Here is a 16,948-nt window from a genome sequence, read left to right on the forward strand (position 1 = left end):
CTCGCTGGTTGCGGGGACACTTGGTCTGGCGACCCACCGCCAAGTCCTCCCTCCACCCTCCCGTGACTCTTGACCCTGCTTGTTTTTTATGGACATCTGGAATCTGTCCTTAAGGGGAGGCCCTGTCATGATCCGTGGCCTGGATCATGTTTTGTTTTTTTTCTGTTAGTTTTGGACTCCCTCAGTCCCTGTTTTGTGTACCCTTGAGTTTGTTTTAGTTACCTTGGCTACCTATTATTTTCACCTGGCTCTGATTGGTGTTGGGGACGCTGACCTAATCAGAGGCTTATAGAAGCCTGCCTTTGCCGGTCAGTCGGCCTGGCTTCTTTGTTTGCTTCATGCTCCAGTTCCATGAGTACTGCTTAGCTTTAGTCTATGCTAAGTAGTAGCCTTCGCTTCAAGTGCGATCGGCACCTTGTTCCGGCGGTTTGTCTTCTGTTTTTTGTACCTCTTTGATTTTTCAACAATAAACCATGCTCCTACCTGCACGTCCTGTCCAGAGTGGTCAGGTTGCATCCCGGGGTAAGGAACCCTGCAGCAAACTGCGACCCCCACCTCGCCGTAACAATTCAGGGTTTTTTTTATCAGCAGCAAATGCAGCTCCTGCCTCTTTGCGAGGGAAACTGCTGTCAATGCCAACCTTTTTTTAATGATGAGCTTTTCTGCAACAAACTTCATCTAGTTATTATTCTTCTCCGGATGTTGGTGAGCTCTTCCTTCCACACTTTCCACCTGAGTCAAAGCGTTCCAACTTCAAACTTTTCAGCCAATGGGAGAATGGTGGCTTTCCCCTTGACAAATACCCTAAATTTCCCGGATTTTTAAGAAATCCCAGTTTTCAGGGACAGTTCCTGATTCAAAATGAATTGTCTATTTCTTTCAACTTCCACCATTTGCACATTTTTCAACCTATTTAAAGCATTCCACCTTCAACACATTCCACTCATCCTAAAAATTCAGAATATAATTTTTCCGAGTTCGAGGAATTCTCAAAATTCCCTTTTTTCCTGGCGCCTACTCCCTCCACATTTTTCAAGCCACTTGAACCGTTCCACCATCAACATCAACATTCCTCTTAATCGGGACAAGAAACAAAGTTCTTTTTTGAACTGGAAAATAAATCCCTGGAATTCCTGGAATTGCTTAATATCCATCCATCCATTTTCTACCGCGTATTCCCTTTCGGGGTCGCGGGGGGGGCGCTGGCGCCTATCTCAGCTACAATCGGGCGGAAGGCGGGGTACACCCTGGACAAGTCGCCACCTCATCGCAGGGCCAACACAGACAGACAGACAACATTCACACACTAGGGACCATTTAGTGTTGCCAATCAACCTATCCCCAGGTGCATGTCTTTGGAGGTGGGAGGAAGCCGGAGTACCCGGAGGGAATCCACGCATTCACGGGGAGAACATGCAAACTCCACACAGAAAGATCCCGAGCCTGGAATTGAACCCAGGACTGCAGGACCTTCGTATTGTGAGGCAGACGCACTAACCCCTCTGCCACCGTGAAGCCCTGGAATTCCTTAATACCATTTCTCAATTAAAAATGTTACTACTTGGACATTTCAAAAATTCCAACACCAACCATTTCAACTCAGTCAGAACATTCAAGTATTTCAACGTTTTGAAAAAAAATTCCCCTTTTTCCCAAAATTCCCATCGAAACGAATGGGACATTTTTCAAAGTACCACAATTCCCACATTTTTCATCCGATTCCAACAGTTCCGACTCCAAAATATTCAGCCTGTTCAAAATGGTGTGCTCTCTTTCAACAATTTGTAAAAAAAAAAAAAAATTCCCGGATGTCCGAGAATTCCCAGTTTTCAGGGACATTTCCCCATTCAAAATGAATTGTCCATTTCCTAAACTTCCAAAATTGGCACATTTTTCCAGCAATTCAAAGCATTCCAACGTCAACACATTCCACTCACACACTTTCCCAAGTTCCAGATGAAATTCTGTTTTTTCCTAGAAATGTAAACTCTTCTTCCATTCCAAGCACATTCTGTCAGCATTTCACTCCAGCAGTGGAACATTCACACTCCTCTACTTTTCCCTGACTTTTCGCCCACCTTTGACATCACATGATTGATTTTGTCATTTCAAAAAAACAAATAGTCTTTTTTTCCCCTCCAGACAGACATGCGTTCCCTGGATTGTCTGCTTTGTGATTTACAGTTGACATTTGCAGCATTATCAAGTCCACAGAAATCTTTCCAACCTATTAAGTGCATTCTTCAGCCTGCAATTAGACTGGAGAGCAGGTATGGGCTGCAGGTGAGGAGAATTACAGTATATTCTCACAGACTGTGTCTAGACTTGGAACAAAAACATGAAATTGACCAAAGAGTGTACATCAAAATAGGATTTTACCTGAGGTCACTTGGTGGAAGGTGATTGGGAATCCTGCTTCAGGCATGACTGTGTGCCTCTGCAAAACCTGGCCTTTTGTATTACACACACACACACACACACACACACGCACGCACGCACGCACGCACGCACGCGAGTCAGTGGTGCACTTTGCCAACAGGAAGTAGGATCTTTGGGGTCGGAGGGACACAGAAGAGAAAGAAAGCACACAGATAATTAATTTTAAAAAGTCCTGTGCCAATAGGCACAACATTGTAGCCTACTTATTTGTTTCCATCCATCCAATCTTCTTCTGCTTATGTGAGGTGGAGTCGCGGGGGCAGCAGCCTAAGCAGACTTCCCTCTCCCCAGCCATTTCATCCCCAGGCGTTCCCAGGCCAGCAGGTATGGTGTTCTTGGGATGCAACTCAGTATTCTTCGTCCTCCGAACACAACGAGTTGAGTTTATACCAAAATGGATACATGGATGATACAGCCGAGGATTGGGAGAATGTCGTGTGGTCAGATGAAACCAAAATAGAACTTTTTGGTATAAACTCAACTCGTCGTGTTTGGAGGAAGAAGAATACTGAGTTGCGTCCCAAGGACACCATACCTACTGTGAAGCATGGGGGTGGAAACATCATGCTTTGGGGCTGTTTTTCTGCTAAAGGGACAGGACGATTGATCCGTGTTAAGGAAAGAATGAATGGGGCCATGTATCGTGAGATTTTCAGCCAAAACCTCCTTCCATCAGTGAGAACTTTGAATGGTTGACCAAATACTTATTTCCCACCAAAATTTACAAATAAATTCTTTAAAATTCCTACAATGTGAATTACTGGATTTTTTTTTCACATTCTGTCTCTCACAGTTGAAGTGTACCTATGATGAAAATTACAGACCTCTGTCATCATTTTAAGTGGGAGAACTTGCACAATCGCTGGCTGACTAAATACTTTTTTGCCCCACTGTATATATATATATATATATATATATATATATATGTGTGTGTATATATAAAGTTTTAGTGATATTGTTATTAGAAGTGCTAACGCAGACAAAATGATTTCTAGCTGCGCTGTGTTCACTTGTGTTGCACAGCTGGTTACGCCAGGCCGTGCCTTATGTTGCGCTTTTTTACTGTTTTAGTTTCTGTCCAGTGCTTTTATTTTGACAGCTCTTCCGGTGTTGTTGGTGTTTTCACTTCTGTCTTGAAGCATTTCCCATTTCACCTGTTTTCTGTTCACAATCAAGACTATTTAAGTTGATCCTTTTTCTACCTTTGATGTCAAGACATTGATGATGTTATTTGTTCACTGGACTACAAAGAAACCTTTTAATGTTAAGCCTAATATGCACTACTTTGTGGACGCCGTCTGCTCCACATTTCCCGTGAGTCTTTTTGCTGGGTTTCAGTTTTGTTTTGTTTGGTTTTCTTCATAGCACTGCTCTCACTCTTTGTTCATTTATTAAAAAAATGTCCCTTTTCTACCTTACGGTACTACCTCATTCATCTGTATCCCCAAAATCACAACAACCTCCTGTGTCTTCCACGACGCGTCGCTTGTCAACGCATGACATGTGTGTGCCTATGTTGACATCATTCAGTGGTTTCTTCGCTTCCTTGCTCCCTGTAAGTTTATTTGACATCATAAATCATGCCTCGCACCTGGGCCTGAGATGTCTCAGTAGGTATCACGACAAGTTGGGACGCTCTGATAGCCAATTTGGACCCGGAAATGGTGAGAATGGCGCGAAAAGACGCTTGGTTCCACCCACCTTTTCTTTGTCAGAATTATGAGTTATTTTTCATGTAAATGGGAATATATGAATATATACTTACATCATGTATATATTACATGTTATTATGAATGTTTCTACATGACATATATACTTACATCATGTACATATTACATGTTATTATGAATGTTACTACATGACATATATACTTACATCATGTATATACTACATGTTATTATGAATGTTACTAGATACTACATATTTACTTACATCATGTATATAGTACATGTTATTATGAATGTTACTACATGACATATATACTTACATCATGTATATACTACATGTTATTATGAATGTTACTAGATACTACATATATACTTACATCATGTATATATTACATGTTATTATGAATGTTACTAGATACTACATATATACTTACATCATGTATATATTACATGTTATTATGAATGTTACTACATGACATATATACTTACATCATGTATATATTACATGTTATTATGAATGTTACTACATGACATATATACTTACATCATGTATATAAGACCCCATTGGAGGTGATGGATGTTTTTAAGCGCTTTATCGGCGGAAATGTAAACAAACTTTGGATGGAATATATTTTATATTTGGAATGCAAAATAAATTAAATCCATCACAATGTCTCTCATAATGATTGTGAAGGAAGGCAAAGTTCCCCCAAAAGTGCAGTTCTCCTTAAAGCACATGGCTACTTTGGATATGTTATTTTGTGATATAAGCTGGGGCGTGACCGAGGTGTGCCGCGGTAAGCCAACTCCTGAGATAAATTCCACGCTGATTGCGATGTAACAAGGAAATGTGCTTGGATTTGAGGCCCCTGGTGTGTTATACAGTCATATCTTTATTGAACACGTCTATCGGTGGTGCTCCTGATGTGTTCCTGCTAGGCCCCCATGAATATATAAAGGGGATAAAGGTAAGGTATTTAAAAAAAGTTAAAAAAAATAAAAAAAAGTGGTTCTTTTTTTTTTCTGAGGTCCAAATCCAAGAATAATCTTGCAACTTTAGGGGACATATTGATTTTAATCCATGCAGAACCTTGACTGACTGAGTCACGTTGTGGCAAATATGTAGCAGAGGTCAATATTTGTTGACTTAACTTTCTGATCATTTCCATGCGCAAACATCTTATATCGTACACTTTTCCCCGTTTGTCCCTCTCCTTTGAAATATCACATGCATCTCCGACACTTGCTGCTTCCTCGACAGTGAAGGTCAAAGCGCCACACATCTTCACGTAACCACGCGGCGAATGCGCAGACATAGTAAAACCGCAGGTCTGCGTGCCACAGGGAGCATCAATCACGCCCCTCCTTGCTAAAGCGAGACACCGAGTGGTTTTGCAAAGTGCTCCAGACTGTCGTGAACATAGCCAGCCTAATGACAGGTTTCAACTCCACCGCCAGTTTCAACAAGGAATTCTTCAGGATTTATTGCAGTCCCAGACCATATATGGACATTCAGGAAGTGGATACATCCTACTGTACAAACTTTGTTTCCACAGTTTCAAAAACAAAAAAAAACTTTTTTTTAAATGTTACTACGTGTTATGTAACCCCAGTTTTTTGTCACCAAAGAAAATCAATCGCGGGTTGTAGACTCGTAGGCAGAAAAATACAATCATGTCGTGCAGCGTTTCACCTCAGAAAATACTCGGCTCTCCAAGTACAACCATAATGTCCAACATTAAAATCCAGTAGCATATTAGGTCTAAATACTCATCAAAAACCAGCTGAGGTTTTATTTAGCAAGTATATTTCATATTTTTGGCCACTGGAACATGACACAAAGATGGAACAGTAACACTCTGTTGAAATATATCAATGAAGTGATTATTTAGCATATCACTAGATGGAGCCGCAGTTTGAGAATCCCTGATGTCGTCCAACTATTACAACATTGCTTCTGGTGTTATTGTGTTGAGTAATATACTGACTGGTACCTCAGTTTGCGAGTTGAGTTTGTTGTGTGACTCCAATCACTCATGAAATGAGTTAAAAGCAATGGAATCGGTGCTGCGCCGCTCCAGAACTCCACCATGTTGACATAGAATGTGCCTTTTAAAAAGAAAAACATTTTTGTACATCATAAATAGTGTATGAAAAACAATACAATAGAATGTACTACAAAGAAAGACGGTAGTTTTTTGACGTTTTGTTTCACCACAGGACACAGGGGCGGCAGGCGAAGTGCAGGTTCAAATGTGTTTAGCAAATAAAGTGCAGCGAGGGAATGCACGGTGAGCAAAAATGATTCAGCCTCGTCCATTCTCAATCATGGACACGTAAAGGCATTTTAATTCAGACTAAAGTGGTGGCAAATGGAGGAAAACAGACATTAAAATGAGAGAACTGGAAAGGAGATCAAACAGAATACGTAAAATTAGTGATGAATGTAACCTTGTACAGCATTTGCCTGACTGGGCTACACGGTCTGTAATTCAATTAATTTTATCAGCTTGTCCTACACACCCACTTTCTTCCTTCCTGTGGTTGTTGATCTGTCCTTTTAAACCAGGGGTCGGGAACCTTTTTGGCTGAGAGAGCCATGAAAGCCAAATATTTCAAAATGTATTTCCGTGAGAGCCATATCATATTTTTTTAACACTGAATACAACTACGGCGGCGTGGCGCAGTGGAAGAGTGGCCGTGCGCAACCCGAGGGGCCCTGGTTCAAATCCCACCTAGTACCAACCTCGTCACGTCCGTTGTGTCCTGAGCAAGACACTTCACCCTTGCTCCTGGTGGGTGCTGGTTGGCGCCTTGCATGGCAGCTCCCTCCATCAGTGTGTGAATGTGTGTGTGAATGTGTAAATGTGGAAGTAGTGTCAAAGCGCTTTGAGTACCTTGAAGGTAGAAAAGCGCTATACAAGTACAACCCATTTATCATTTATTTAACTAAATGCGTGCATTTTTAAGTAATACCAACATTTTTAGGGTATAATGAGTCTCTTATTCTTTTTAATAACATTGTTATTCTGACGCTAACCAATAATAAATAAAATGTCATGTCTGTTGATCATGTTTTTGTTTGGCCATGTGCTGTTTGTCTTTTGGACTCTTTAAGTTCCTGTTTTTTTCCACTCCCTTGTCTGGTTTCCTTGGTTACTCATTTTGTCCAACTGTCTCGGGTGGACAAAATGCCCGCTCACTTGCTTCCCGAGCACTAATCAGAGGCAGTATTTAAGCTCGTCTTTGCCAGTCAGTTGCCCTGTGCTGACTTATTTCATGCCTTGCCATAGTTTTGTGCTTCATGCCATGCCAAGTAAGTTTTGTTTGATTCGTGTTCATAGTCTGTTTATGCGTTAGCTTTGTTCCTTAGCCCAAGTTGTGCCTCCGCTGTGAGCGATTTTTGTTTGTATATTTCTTTAGTTGTTTTTATATTTCTTTAGTTAAAATTAAAGAAAACGGATGGATGGATTAAAATGCATGGGAATGTTTTATATTTTGCACGTTATTTTTAGCACTGTGATTTTCAGTGGAATTATTCATAATTATGGTGTTAAGCAATGTCAGCTAAGATTTATCTGAGAGCCAGATGCAGTCATCAAAAGAGCCACATCTGGCTCTTGAGCCATAGGTTCCCTACCCCTGGTTTAAACTATCACTTGCGAGTTAGACGGCATGTTTTGGGCCGGATTCATTTTGGCATTCCCAAAATGTTGAAAGAGCCATATTGGAGCAAAAATACAAAAACAAATCTGTCTGGAGCCGCAAAACAAATTTAAAAGCCATATGACATACAGATAGTGTGTCACGAGATATAAATTGAATCAAGAGGACTTAAAGGAAACCAAATGAGCTCAAATATATCAACAAATGTGGCATAATGATGAAATATGTACATATAGCTAGCATAAATAGCATGTTAGTATCGATAAAGCTTGCAGTCATGCAGGGACCAAATATGTCTGATTAGCACTCCACACAAGTCAATAACAGCAACAAAGCTCACCTTTGTGCGTTCATGCACAACGTTAAAAGTTCTGTGGACAAAACGAGGAAAAAAAAGTGGCATAAAACACGTCTTAGAAAATCGGAGAAAGTTGTACATGTAAACAAACCACGGTGAGTTCAAGGACCGCCAAAATTAGTAGGACAAAACGGCGCTCGCCAAATCCTCTAATCAGTGAATCATGTTTAATACAAACAGTGTGCTTTGTGACAATTAGGGAGGTTTGTGTCATGTTTGTCCTCCTACAGAAACTATATCAAAAACAAAAAAAAAAAATTTTTCCCTTCATCTTTTTCCGTTTTTCATACATTTTTGAAAAAGCTCCAGAGAGCCACTAGGGCGGCGCTAAAGAGCTGCATGTGGGTTGCCGACCTCAGGCTCTATACCAGGGGTAGGGAACCTATGGCTCTAGAGCCAGATGTGGCTCTTTTGATGACTGCATCTGGCTCTCGGATAAATCTGAGCTGACATTGCTTAACAGGATAAGTGATTAATAATTCCACTTGTAATCACAGTGTTAAAAATATCATTCAAAATATAAAACATTCTCATGCATTTTTATGTTCAAGAAGTTGCGTTAATGGTAAGAAGTAATTTATTTATTAGTGGTTAGTGTTGGGCTTGCCCTCCTGGGGGTTCTTCAGACCACCAAGAGCCTGTTTTAGGGTAAAATATTGTTTTGTTTTTTTCAATTAGTCTGTCCGTTGCTTTCCAGCAATTGTCTTTTTCTTTTTCGTCCTCACTCGCGCTCTGGCTCCAGCCCCAACCCCGTCTCTCCTCCTGGCTGCTGCTTATAACAGAGCGACAGGTGATTAGATAAAAAGGCCAGGTGGGCTCTCTACGCACCTGTCGCTGATTTCGAGGCCGGTCCTGGCAACATCCCGCTTTGCTGCAGGCCCGCAGGCCACGCCCCTTCCACAGTTTGCTTCAGAATAACAATGTTATTACGAAGAATAAGAGACTTATTATACTCTGGAAATGTTGGTCTTACTAAAAAATGCACGCGTTTAGTTGTGTTCAGTGTTAAAAAAAAATATTATATGGCTCTTAGGGAAATACATTTTAAAATATTTGGCTTCTTGGCTCTCTCAGCCAAAAAGGTTCCCGACCCCTGCTCTATAGCAACCACCAATGCTCAATCAAAACAAAAAGCCGAGAGATAGATCGTTTCTCAAAATACTCGTAAATTGCAGTGCCGTATTTTTTGGACTATAAGGCACTCTCAAAATGTTTTAATTTTCTCAAAACTCAACAGTGTGCCTTATAAGACGACGTATCATCATTCTGTTTGTACTTACCCAATTCGAAGCAGTTTCATTTGGTAAATGGTGTAATGGTAACTGTGACCAGTCACTCATAAGAGGTACTTGAGCATAGCAGATTGACACCTGTCCAATAAATGACACTAGCAAGTATCCGTAAGCAAGCAAGACCAAAATGTTGATGTTTCATTGAAAATATAAAACATTAGACACAGCGCTCAGAGATCTGTCAAAATGTTTTAGTACGACTCCGGTAAGTTATGAAAAAACGCACCGCTTGATGGATTGTTGGCCTTTACCGCAGTCAGACGTACTTCGAAGTACGGTATTATTATGCTGTGTGTACTCCTGTTAGGAGACATTATCTGGCGCTTTGTTTCACAATATTATGCAAATAATTTGCGCGCTTCTGCCATTGTAGTCCGTGCCATAGTCAATGAACTTCCTCTTTTCCTCTGTCTTCTTGTTGTGGGACATTTCTAATATAAAGTAGTGTGCCGTTCAAACTTGTATCTGTCAGTAGACTCGCTTCGGACACACTAAAAAATACAACAAAGATGACCAAGAGAAGACTCTGTCGAAGTGGAGGCACGTAAGACTGAAGAGACGGTCAGATTTTGGCTTGAAGATGGTGTGTAAAACCTCATATACTGTATGCAACACTTTGAAGCACCAAACATGTTATGTAGACCACAAGGAAGTCTTTTAAATGCCCTATTGTGTGTACAAAAATAGACCTGGTGGGACCTTATATTCCGGTGCACCTTATGGTCCGGAAAATACAGAAGTGGTATGCTGAGTACCACTGTATATTATTTGGAAAGAAATGCCACTTTTGCCTGTGTGTGACACTTGACTGAGCCAGTGACTGTAAGGCAGGGCTCTTCAACAACATCATGAAGGGGGCCACAGTTTCAGGAGCCCAAAGTCATGAAAATGTGCATATTTGTTAAGAAAGTGCCTCCCTTTGCCAATATATTCCTTTGAGACGGTTGACTTGTTTACACATTGAACACATCAGCTTTCACACTGCTCTGTCAATACGTTCAGTATTCTGCCCTGACTACTCCTTCCCAGCGTGTGCAGCCAGACAGATAGTTAACAGCATGAAGTTTTCATGTTTCTCTTTTCAATGATTTTAGGTACCGTATCTTCCAGGACTGTAAGTCGCACTTAAAATCTTTTTTCTTTCTCAAAACTCGACAGTGCGCCTCATAACCCGGTGCACTAAATCTACGGAATCATTCTGGTTGTGCTTACCGACCTCAAAGCTATTTTATTTGGTGCATGGTGTAATGAGAAGTGTGACCAGTAGATGGCAGTCAAACATAAGAGACATGTGTAGACTGCAATATGATGGCAATATGACTCAAGTAAACAACAGCAACATCTTATATGTTCCATTGAAAATATAGAACATTACACGCGGCACTCAAAAATCTGTCAAAATGTTTTAGTCGGACTTTGCTATGCTATGAAGCCACACCGCTTGATACGCGTCAACATAGGAGTATTATTATGCTGTGTGTATAAGGTAAGACTTATTATCTGCTGTTGTTTCACAATATTATGCAAAAGCAACTTTTCTTAGCTTCTGGTACCTGCTGATCTGTATTTGGGATCTGCAGAAAAATCCTGCAAAAAAATGCATCGTAGTGGATAAGCTTCTTCTTTTTCTTTATCTCCTTGTTATGTGACATTCATCCTCCACTGTTGCCATTTCTACTATAAAGTAGTGCCAAGTTCTTACTTATATCTCGCTATGGAAGCGTTTTAAACTACCGTTGTAGTGAGTTTACATTATTCACCCAAGGAACTTTACTTATTAGAGAGTTCCGGTCGGACGCTTTTTCACGGGACACATTTTGGGTGTTGTTGTTGCACTGGTGAGCCACGGATGAGGAGATGCTGCTGCGTTATTGTTGGAAGTGAAGTGTGAATTTCATCAACAGTTAGTTTCATTTTTTGACACTTCTTCCACTCGCGTCCTTGCACGCTACACCGCTAAAACAAAGATGACGCTGTCCAAGTGGAGGCACGTAAATAAGACCGTCCCCTAGAGAGACTGTCAGAAAGTGAGTTGAAGATGATGTGTAAAACATCATTTATGCAACATTTTGAGCAAAGAAGCACTATTACGTGTTATGTAGACCACAAGGAAGTCTTTTACATTTAGAAAATAATCATAATAATAATATGACTCCTTTAATGCGCCTTATAATCAGGTGCGCCATTTGTATGAAAAAAGATCAAAAATAGAGCCTTCATCGGCAGTGCGCCCTATGGTCCGGAAAATATGGTTTTTATTTTGATTAATGCCAAAAAATGTCTGGAATATTAGATCAAGTTTAAATGATGCAAAATGGTTTGCGGCACATTAGGGATGCGCGGTTTGCGGTCTCATCCGCGGAGTCCGCGGATAAACCGCGGGTCGGGCGGGTGACACGACGACAAAATAGATTTTAATTAGATTCGGGCGGGTGGCGGTTGAACCATCCGGAAATATTTGATATACATGGTTCTGGGATCGGTATCCTTTCCATTCAAAGAGCCGTTTAAGACCCGTGTCATAAAGCGAAGAAGACAATAGGAGAAGCTATTATTCTCTAGAATGCCTGCCGGTAGTCACCCAGATAATAAGTATTAGGTCGTGCTATGAAGCCTCTGGCTTTGACGCCTTTTACAACATATACGACCTGCTTGTCAGTCCAGCATCATGTTGTGTGTGGCTTCTGCGGCAACACGCACGCGACTGCAAGGCATACTGGGTGACACAGAGTACACTAATGGTTGTGATATAAACAATTTTAACACTCTTAGAAATATGCACCATGCTGTGAAGCCACACAATACAAGATTGACAAACACATTTCGGGAGAACATCCTCACAGTAACACAACATAAATGCAACACAACAAATATCCAGAATCCTTTGTATCCGTGACACACCCGGCTATTGTATACACCCCGCTAGCAGCAAACCCGCCACCCCCCCGTGCGTCGGTAAGGTGGGCGGGGTTGGGGGCGGAGGAGGTGTAAAATATATGCAGGAATTGTCACGAATACAAAGGATTATGGGTATTTGTTGTGTTGCGTTTATGTTGTGTTACTGTGAGGATGTTCTCCCGAAATATGTTTTGATTGATTGATTAAAACTTTTATTAGTAGATTGCACAATTCAGTACATATTCCGTACAATTGACCACTAAATGGTAACACCCGAATAAGTTTTTCAACTTGTTTAAGTCGGGGTCCACGTTAATCAATTCTTGTTTGGTGTGGCTTCACAGCGTGGCGCATATTAGTAAATGTTAAAATTGTTTATTGTGGAGAGACGGAGCCAAGGAGCCGACAGCAGGGTCGGACAAATGCCGGTCCTACCCGCAACGGCGGCCAGGAGGCGGGGCGTGCAGCGGAGAGAAGAGGCGGGACGCACTCAGAGCGACGCTCCAGCCAGCCAAGACAGGTGCGTTCACCACACACCTGCGCTCAATCTGCTCATCGGTTGTTGCAGCATAAAAGAGGGGAAGGAGGAACGATCGAGAAGGAGTAGGCAAGGACACGACGGCAAACCGACAACGAGCACAACGATCGAGGACGAGAGAGAGAGATGACGACCCCCCGCAACGGACGCAAACGCCAGACGCCGAAAGGCGTGCAGAGGCGGCAAGCAGGAAGAGCCCGCGCGCTGAAAAGTGACGCGGTCGGATGGCCAGAACAAGACAGGTTTATTGAAATAATAAACAACAGTCAAACCTGCTATGATGCGTCTTGTGTCCAGTGTCACGGCAACCCACACGGGGACGGCGGCTGGAAGTCCGCCACATTTATATTACAACCATCAGTGTACTCTGTGTCACCCAGTATGCCTTTCAATCTTGTACGTGTGATCGGGGAAGCTGCACACAACATCTTGCCAGACTAACAATCGATACGTACATGTTGTTGAAAGTGTCAAAGGCAATGGCTACTTAACACGCCCGTATTCCGCATTCTTGTCATCAGGATGAATGGCATTGGATAGTTCTCGGTCGTGAGAACGTTATCGGCTACAACAGGGGCCTCGCCAGACATATTTCACTGGGGCACGTGCCCCACTGTTGATCTGCAGTGCCCCAGTAAAAAGTTCACCAATAAAAAAAAAACGCTTCAGAGTTTTAAGTCTACATAACATAGACAACAGCGCACATACTACTTAGTATGGTAATTGATTGCTACTGTATTACTCCACGTAACAGTGAGCACATGGCTACTTAATATGGTAATTTATTCACGTGTGGATCGAGACTTCGGTTGAGAGCGAGAGAGAGAGGGGGGATGCGTATCACTGCTGAGGTAGGTAACGTTAGCCAACAACGATTTGTTAATTACATTATTTTGATTTTGATTTGACTCGAACTGTAACTCCTAGATGGATATCAGAAAGTTATTCGCCCGCAGCAGGGAAGAAGCAGCAGGAATGAGAGATGTAAGTGAAGTCCTAGCTAGCTAGGCAACATCATTGTCTTAAGTTGATGCTAAGTTAGCTAACATTATTCCTTGTATCAAGACAAACATATTCATTTGCTGTACGAGCTGTCGGGGGAATTTCTAATGAACATGAAACATAATGTTGGTTATTGTCTGCTGGTTCTGCATCAATGATGATTTGGAGTAAGCATGTGTGAGTTGAGTGCTTCTCAAATACTTTATCTTCAGGAAGAAAAACATTTTTCCATATCATCAAGTCGTGAGCCAATTTTTTAAATCATTCAAGTTTATTTCAGAGAAAAATAGCACAGTAGACTTGTCTTGTTAATCGGTGTGACTTTGACTAAAATAATCTGGTTTTGTCACCAGAAAAATGGCTACAGCTAAAGCATCTGGTTTTGTTTCCAGAAAAAAATAGTAACATTTCTGTATTTGTTTTCAGAAAGATGGCTGAAAATATCGGGTTTTGTTGCCCCATTTAGATTTTTTTTAAATATATTTCCCTGTCTGTCCTGAGTCCTCCTCCAACTTGTTAGTCGGTTTGCCTTTTGCTAAAATACTCACTAATAGTCACTACAAAAAAGGCTAAAATAATCTGGTTTTGTTGCCACAATTGGATTTTTTTCTCCCTAAACTTTTTTTTTTCATGCACACATCTGACTGCGCCTCACTGAAAAGGACACACAATCCACTTTTATGTCAGGAGCCAGCAGTTGGGAACCACTGGTCAACTGTATAACAGTTACTGTAATATTTCCATGTCTGTCCAGAGTGATTGACCACTTTGCAAAAATGAAAAGGAGACGTTACTGTTGGGATGTCGCATGGCTGCAGTTGTGTGTCCCCGAGTATGCAAGAATCCAGGAGAGTTGCGTGGAGGTAAGATGAATTTAATACACAAAAGAAAATAACAAAAGCAAACATAAAGCAGTCGTGCAGATAAACGTTCTCAACATAATATTATCATCGAGCACTGAGGAGTGCTCGAGTGAGACATAAATAGACACTGGTGTGATTGACAGCAGGTGTGAACCGCTGCCAATCAACGAAAAGAGAAAAATAGTGCTCCGTGAATAAAAACAGGAAATACAACAAAATAAGAGCACTGAACCGGAAGTAAATACAAAAACACAAAAAACTAACAGAAATGAAGTGACACATCGTTACAGGACCTCCCCCTCAAGGAACAGATACCAGATGTTCCCTGGGAAAGAAAAAAAAATGGAAAAAAGTCCAAAATGTAAGGGAGGGTGGAGGGAGGATTTGGTGGAGGGTTGCCAAACCTCGTGTCCCCGCAGCCAGCGAGGGAAAGTCAGGTGGCGGCGCCGCGTAGAGCGCCGCTGGAACTGGCGAGGCGGGCGGCCAGGGAACGGCCAAATCACTGGCCGAAAAAGAGGAGAGTGCGCAGGGCACGGCCACATCCACGGCCGACGTAGAAGCGGGCGCGCTGAAGCAGGCCGGGAAGCAGAAGACGTAACCGGCGGCGTGGAAACCGCAGGCGTCATCAACGGCGTGGAAGAGGCAGATGTCATCGGCGGCGTGAAAGCGGCGGACGTCATCGGCGGCGTGAAAGCGGCGGACGTCATCGGCGGCGTGAAAGCGGCGGACGTCATCGGCGGCGTGAAAGCGGCGGACGTCATCGGCGGCGTGAAAGCGGCGGACGTCATCGGCGGCGTGAAAGCGGCGGACGTCATCGGCGGCGTGAAAGCGGCGGACGTCATCGGCGGCGTGAAAGCGGCGGACGTCATCGGCGGCGTGAAAGCGGCGGACGTCATCGGCGGCGTGAAAGCGGCAGACGTCATCGGCGGCGTGAAAGCGGCAGACGTCATCGGCGGCGTGAAAGCGGCAGACGTCATCGGCGGCGTGAAAGCGGCAGACGTCATCGGCGGCGTTGAAGCGGCAGGCGTCATCGGAGGCGTGATTGTTGCAGATGTCATCGGCGGCGTGAAAGCGGCAGATGACGCCGGGCGAGGAGCAGCAAATGCTGGCCGAGGAATAGCGGATGCCGGCGGTGACGAAGCCCGGCGTGGTGCTGCTCTTGGCGGCGTTGGGGCTCGGCGTGGAGCCGGCGTTGGGGCTCGGCGTGGAGCCGGCGTTGGGGCTCGGCGTGGAGCCGGCGTTGGGGCTCGGCGTGGAGCCGGCGTTGGGGCTCGGCGTGGAGCCGGCGTTGGGGCTCGGCGTGGAGCCGGCGTTGGGGCTCGGCGTGGAGCCGGCGTTGGGGCTCGGCGTGGAGCCGGCGTTGGGGCTCGGCGTGGAGCCGGCGTTGGGGCTCGGCGTGGAGCCGGCGTTGGGGCTAGGCGTGGAGCCGGCGTTGGGGCTAGGCGAAAGCCCGCCAGGGACGTAGATGTCTCCGTGGAAGGAGACGCTGGCGGGGATGACAGCAGTGTGTGCCTGGCTGCACCGCAGTGTATTGTGGGCCCCCCTCCACTAGGCGGCTGCCAGAAACCGTCCACACTTGCGGGAAGACATGCCTGCTCGTCGGCGTCCCCCGGTGCGAAAACCAGGGACGGGCGGGAGGAGGCCAGGAAGAGGGACGAAGACACGTCCCGCGCCGAGTCCCAGCAGGAGGACAAAAGTGACCTCACTGTGGGCTCCACTGGAGCTCTCGGCGATCCAAAAAAGAGAGCGGGAGCTGGCAGAAAGAGCAGCCGGGGAGCAGCCGCTGGAAGCTGCGTAGGAGCAGGGAGAAGCAGCTCAGCAGACGACGGGAAGGATGGCGGCGGCGGACGTGCCGGTCGGAGAGCCGCAGTAGGCGACGGAGCCGCAGGAGCCGCGAGACGTGAAGGAGGAGGTGGGCGCGCCGGTCGGTGAGACGTAGCCGGCAGCGTTGCCGAGAGGAAGGATGGCGGCGGAGGACGCGCCGGTCGGTGAGCCGTAGCCGGTAGCGTTGCCGCGGGAGCCGCGAGGCATGCAGGAAGTGGCGGACGTGCTGGTCGGAGAGCCGTAGTCAGCCGTCGAGCCGAGAGGAAAGATGGCGGCGGGGGACGCGCCGGTCGGAGAGCCGAAGCCGGTGGCGTTGCCGCGGGGAGAGGGTCCGCATCTGTTGGCTGGGACCGCACAAACCTGGCCTTCAAGTCCTCCAGGAATTGTGCGGTCCAGAACGT

At 44.4% G+C, this 16,948-nt stretch overlaps 1 protein-coding gene across 2 annotated transcripts in view; it reads right to left on the reverse strand.

Moving 5' to 3' along the window:
- Positions 1–2,449, reverse strand: part of LOC133539050 (SPARC-like protein 1) — a 28,374-nt gene extending 25,925 nt beyond the window's left edge. The window contains exon 1 of one of the 2 annotated variants that reach the window (XM_061881080.1): positions 2,380–2,449. In XM_061881080.1, coding sequence (XP_061737064.1) covers positions 2,380–2,425 — 46 coding nt within the window. In that variant the 5' untranslated portion in view covers positions 2,426–2,449. The remainder of the gene's footprint in view (positions 1–2,379) is intronic. The other variant, XM_061881079.1, reaches the window with a different exon arrangement.
- Positions 2,450–16,948: the final 14,499 nt, after the last annotated feature.

Source organism: Nerophis ophidion, linkage group LG20 (assembly GCF_033978795.1).
Source record: "Nerophis ophidion isolate RoL-2023_Sa linkage group LG20, RoL_Noph_v1.0, whole genome shotgun sequence".
In the NCBI taxonomy this organism is placed as follows: domain Eukaryota; kingdom Metazoa; phylum Chordata; class Actinopteri; order Syngnathiformes; family Syngnathidae; genus Nerophis; species Nerophis ophidion.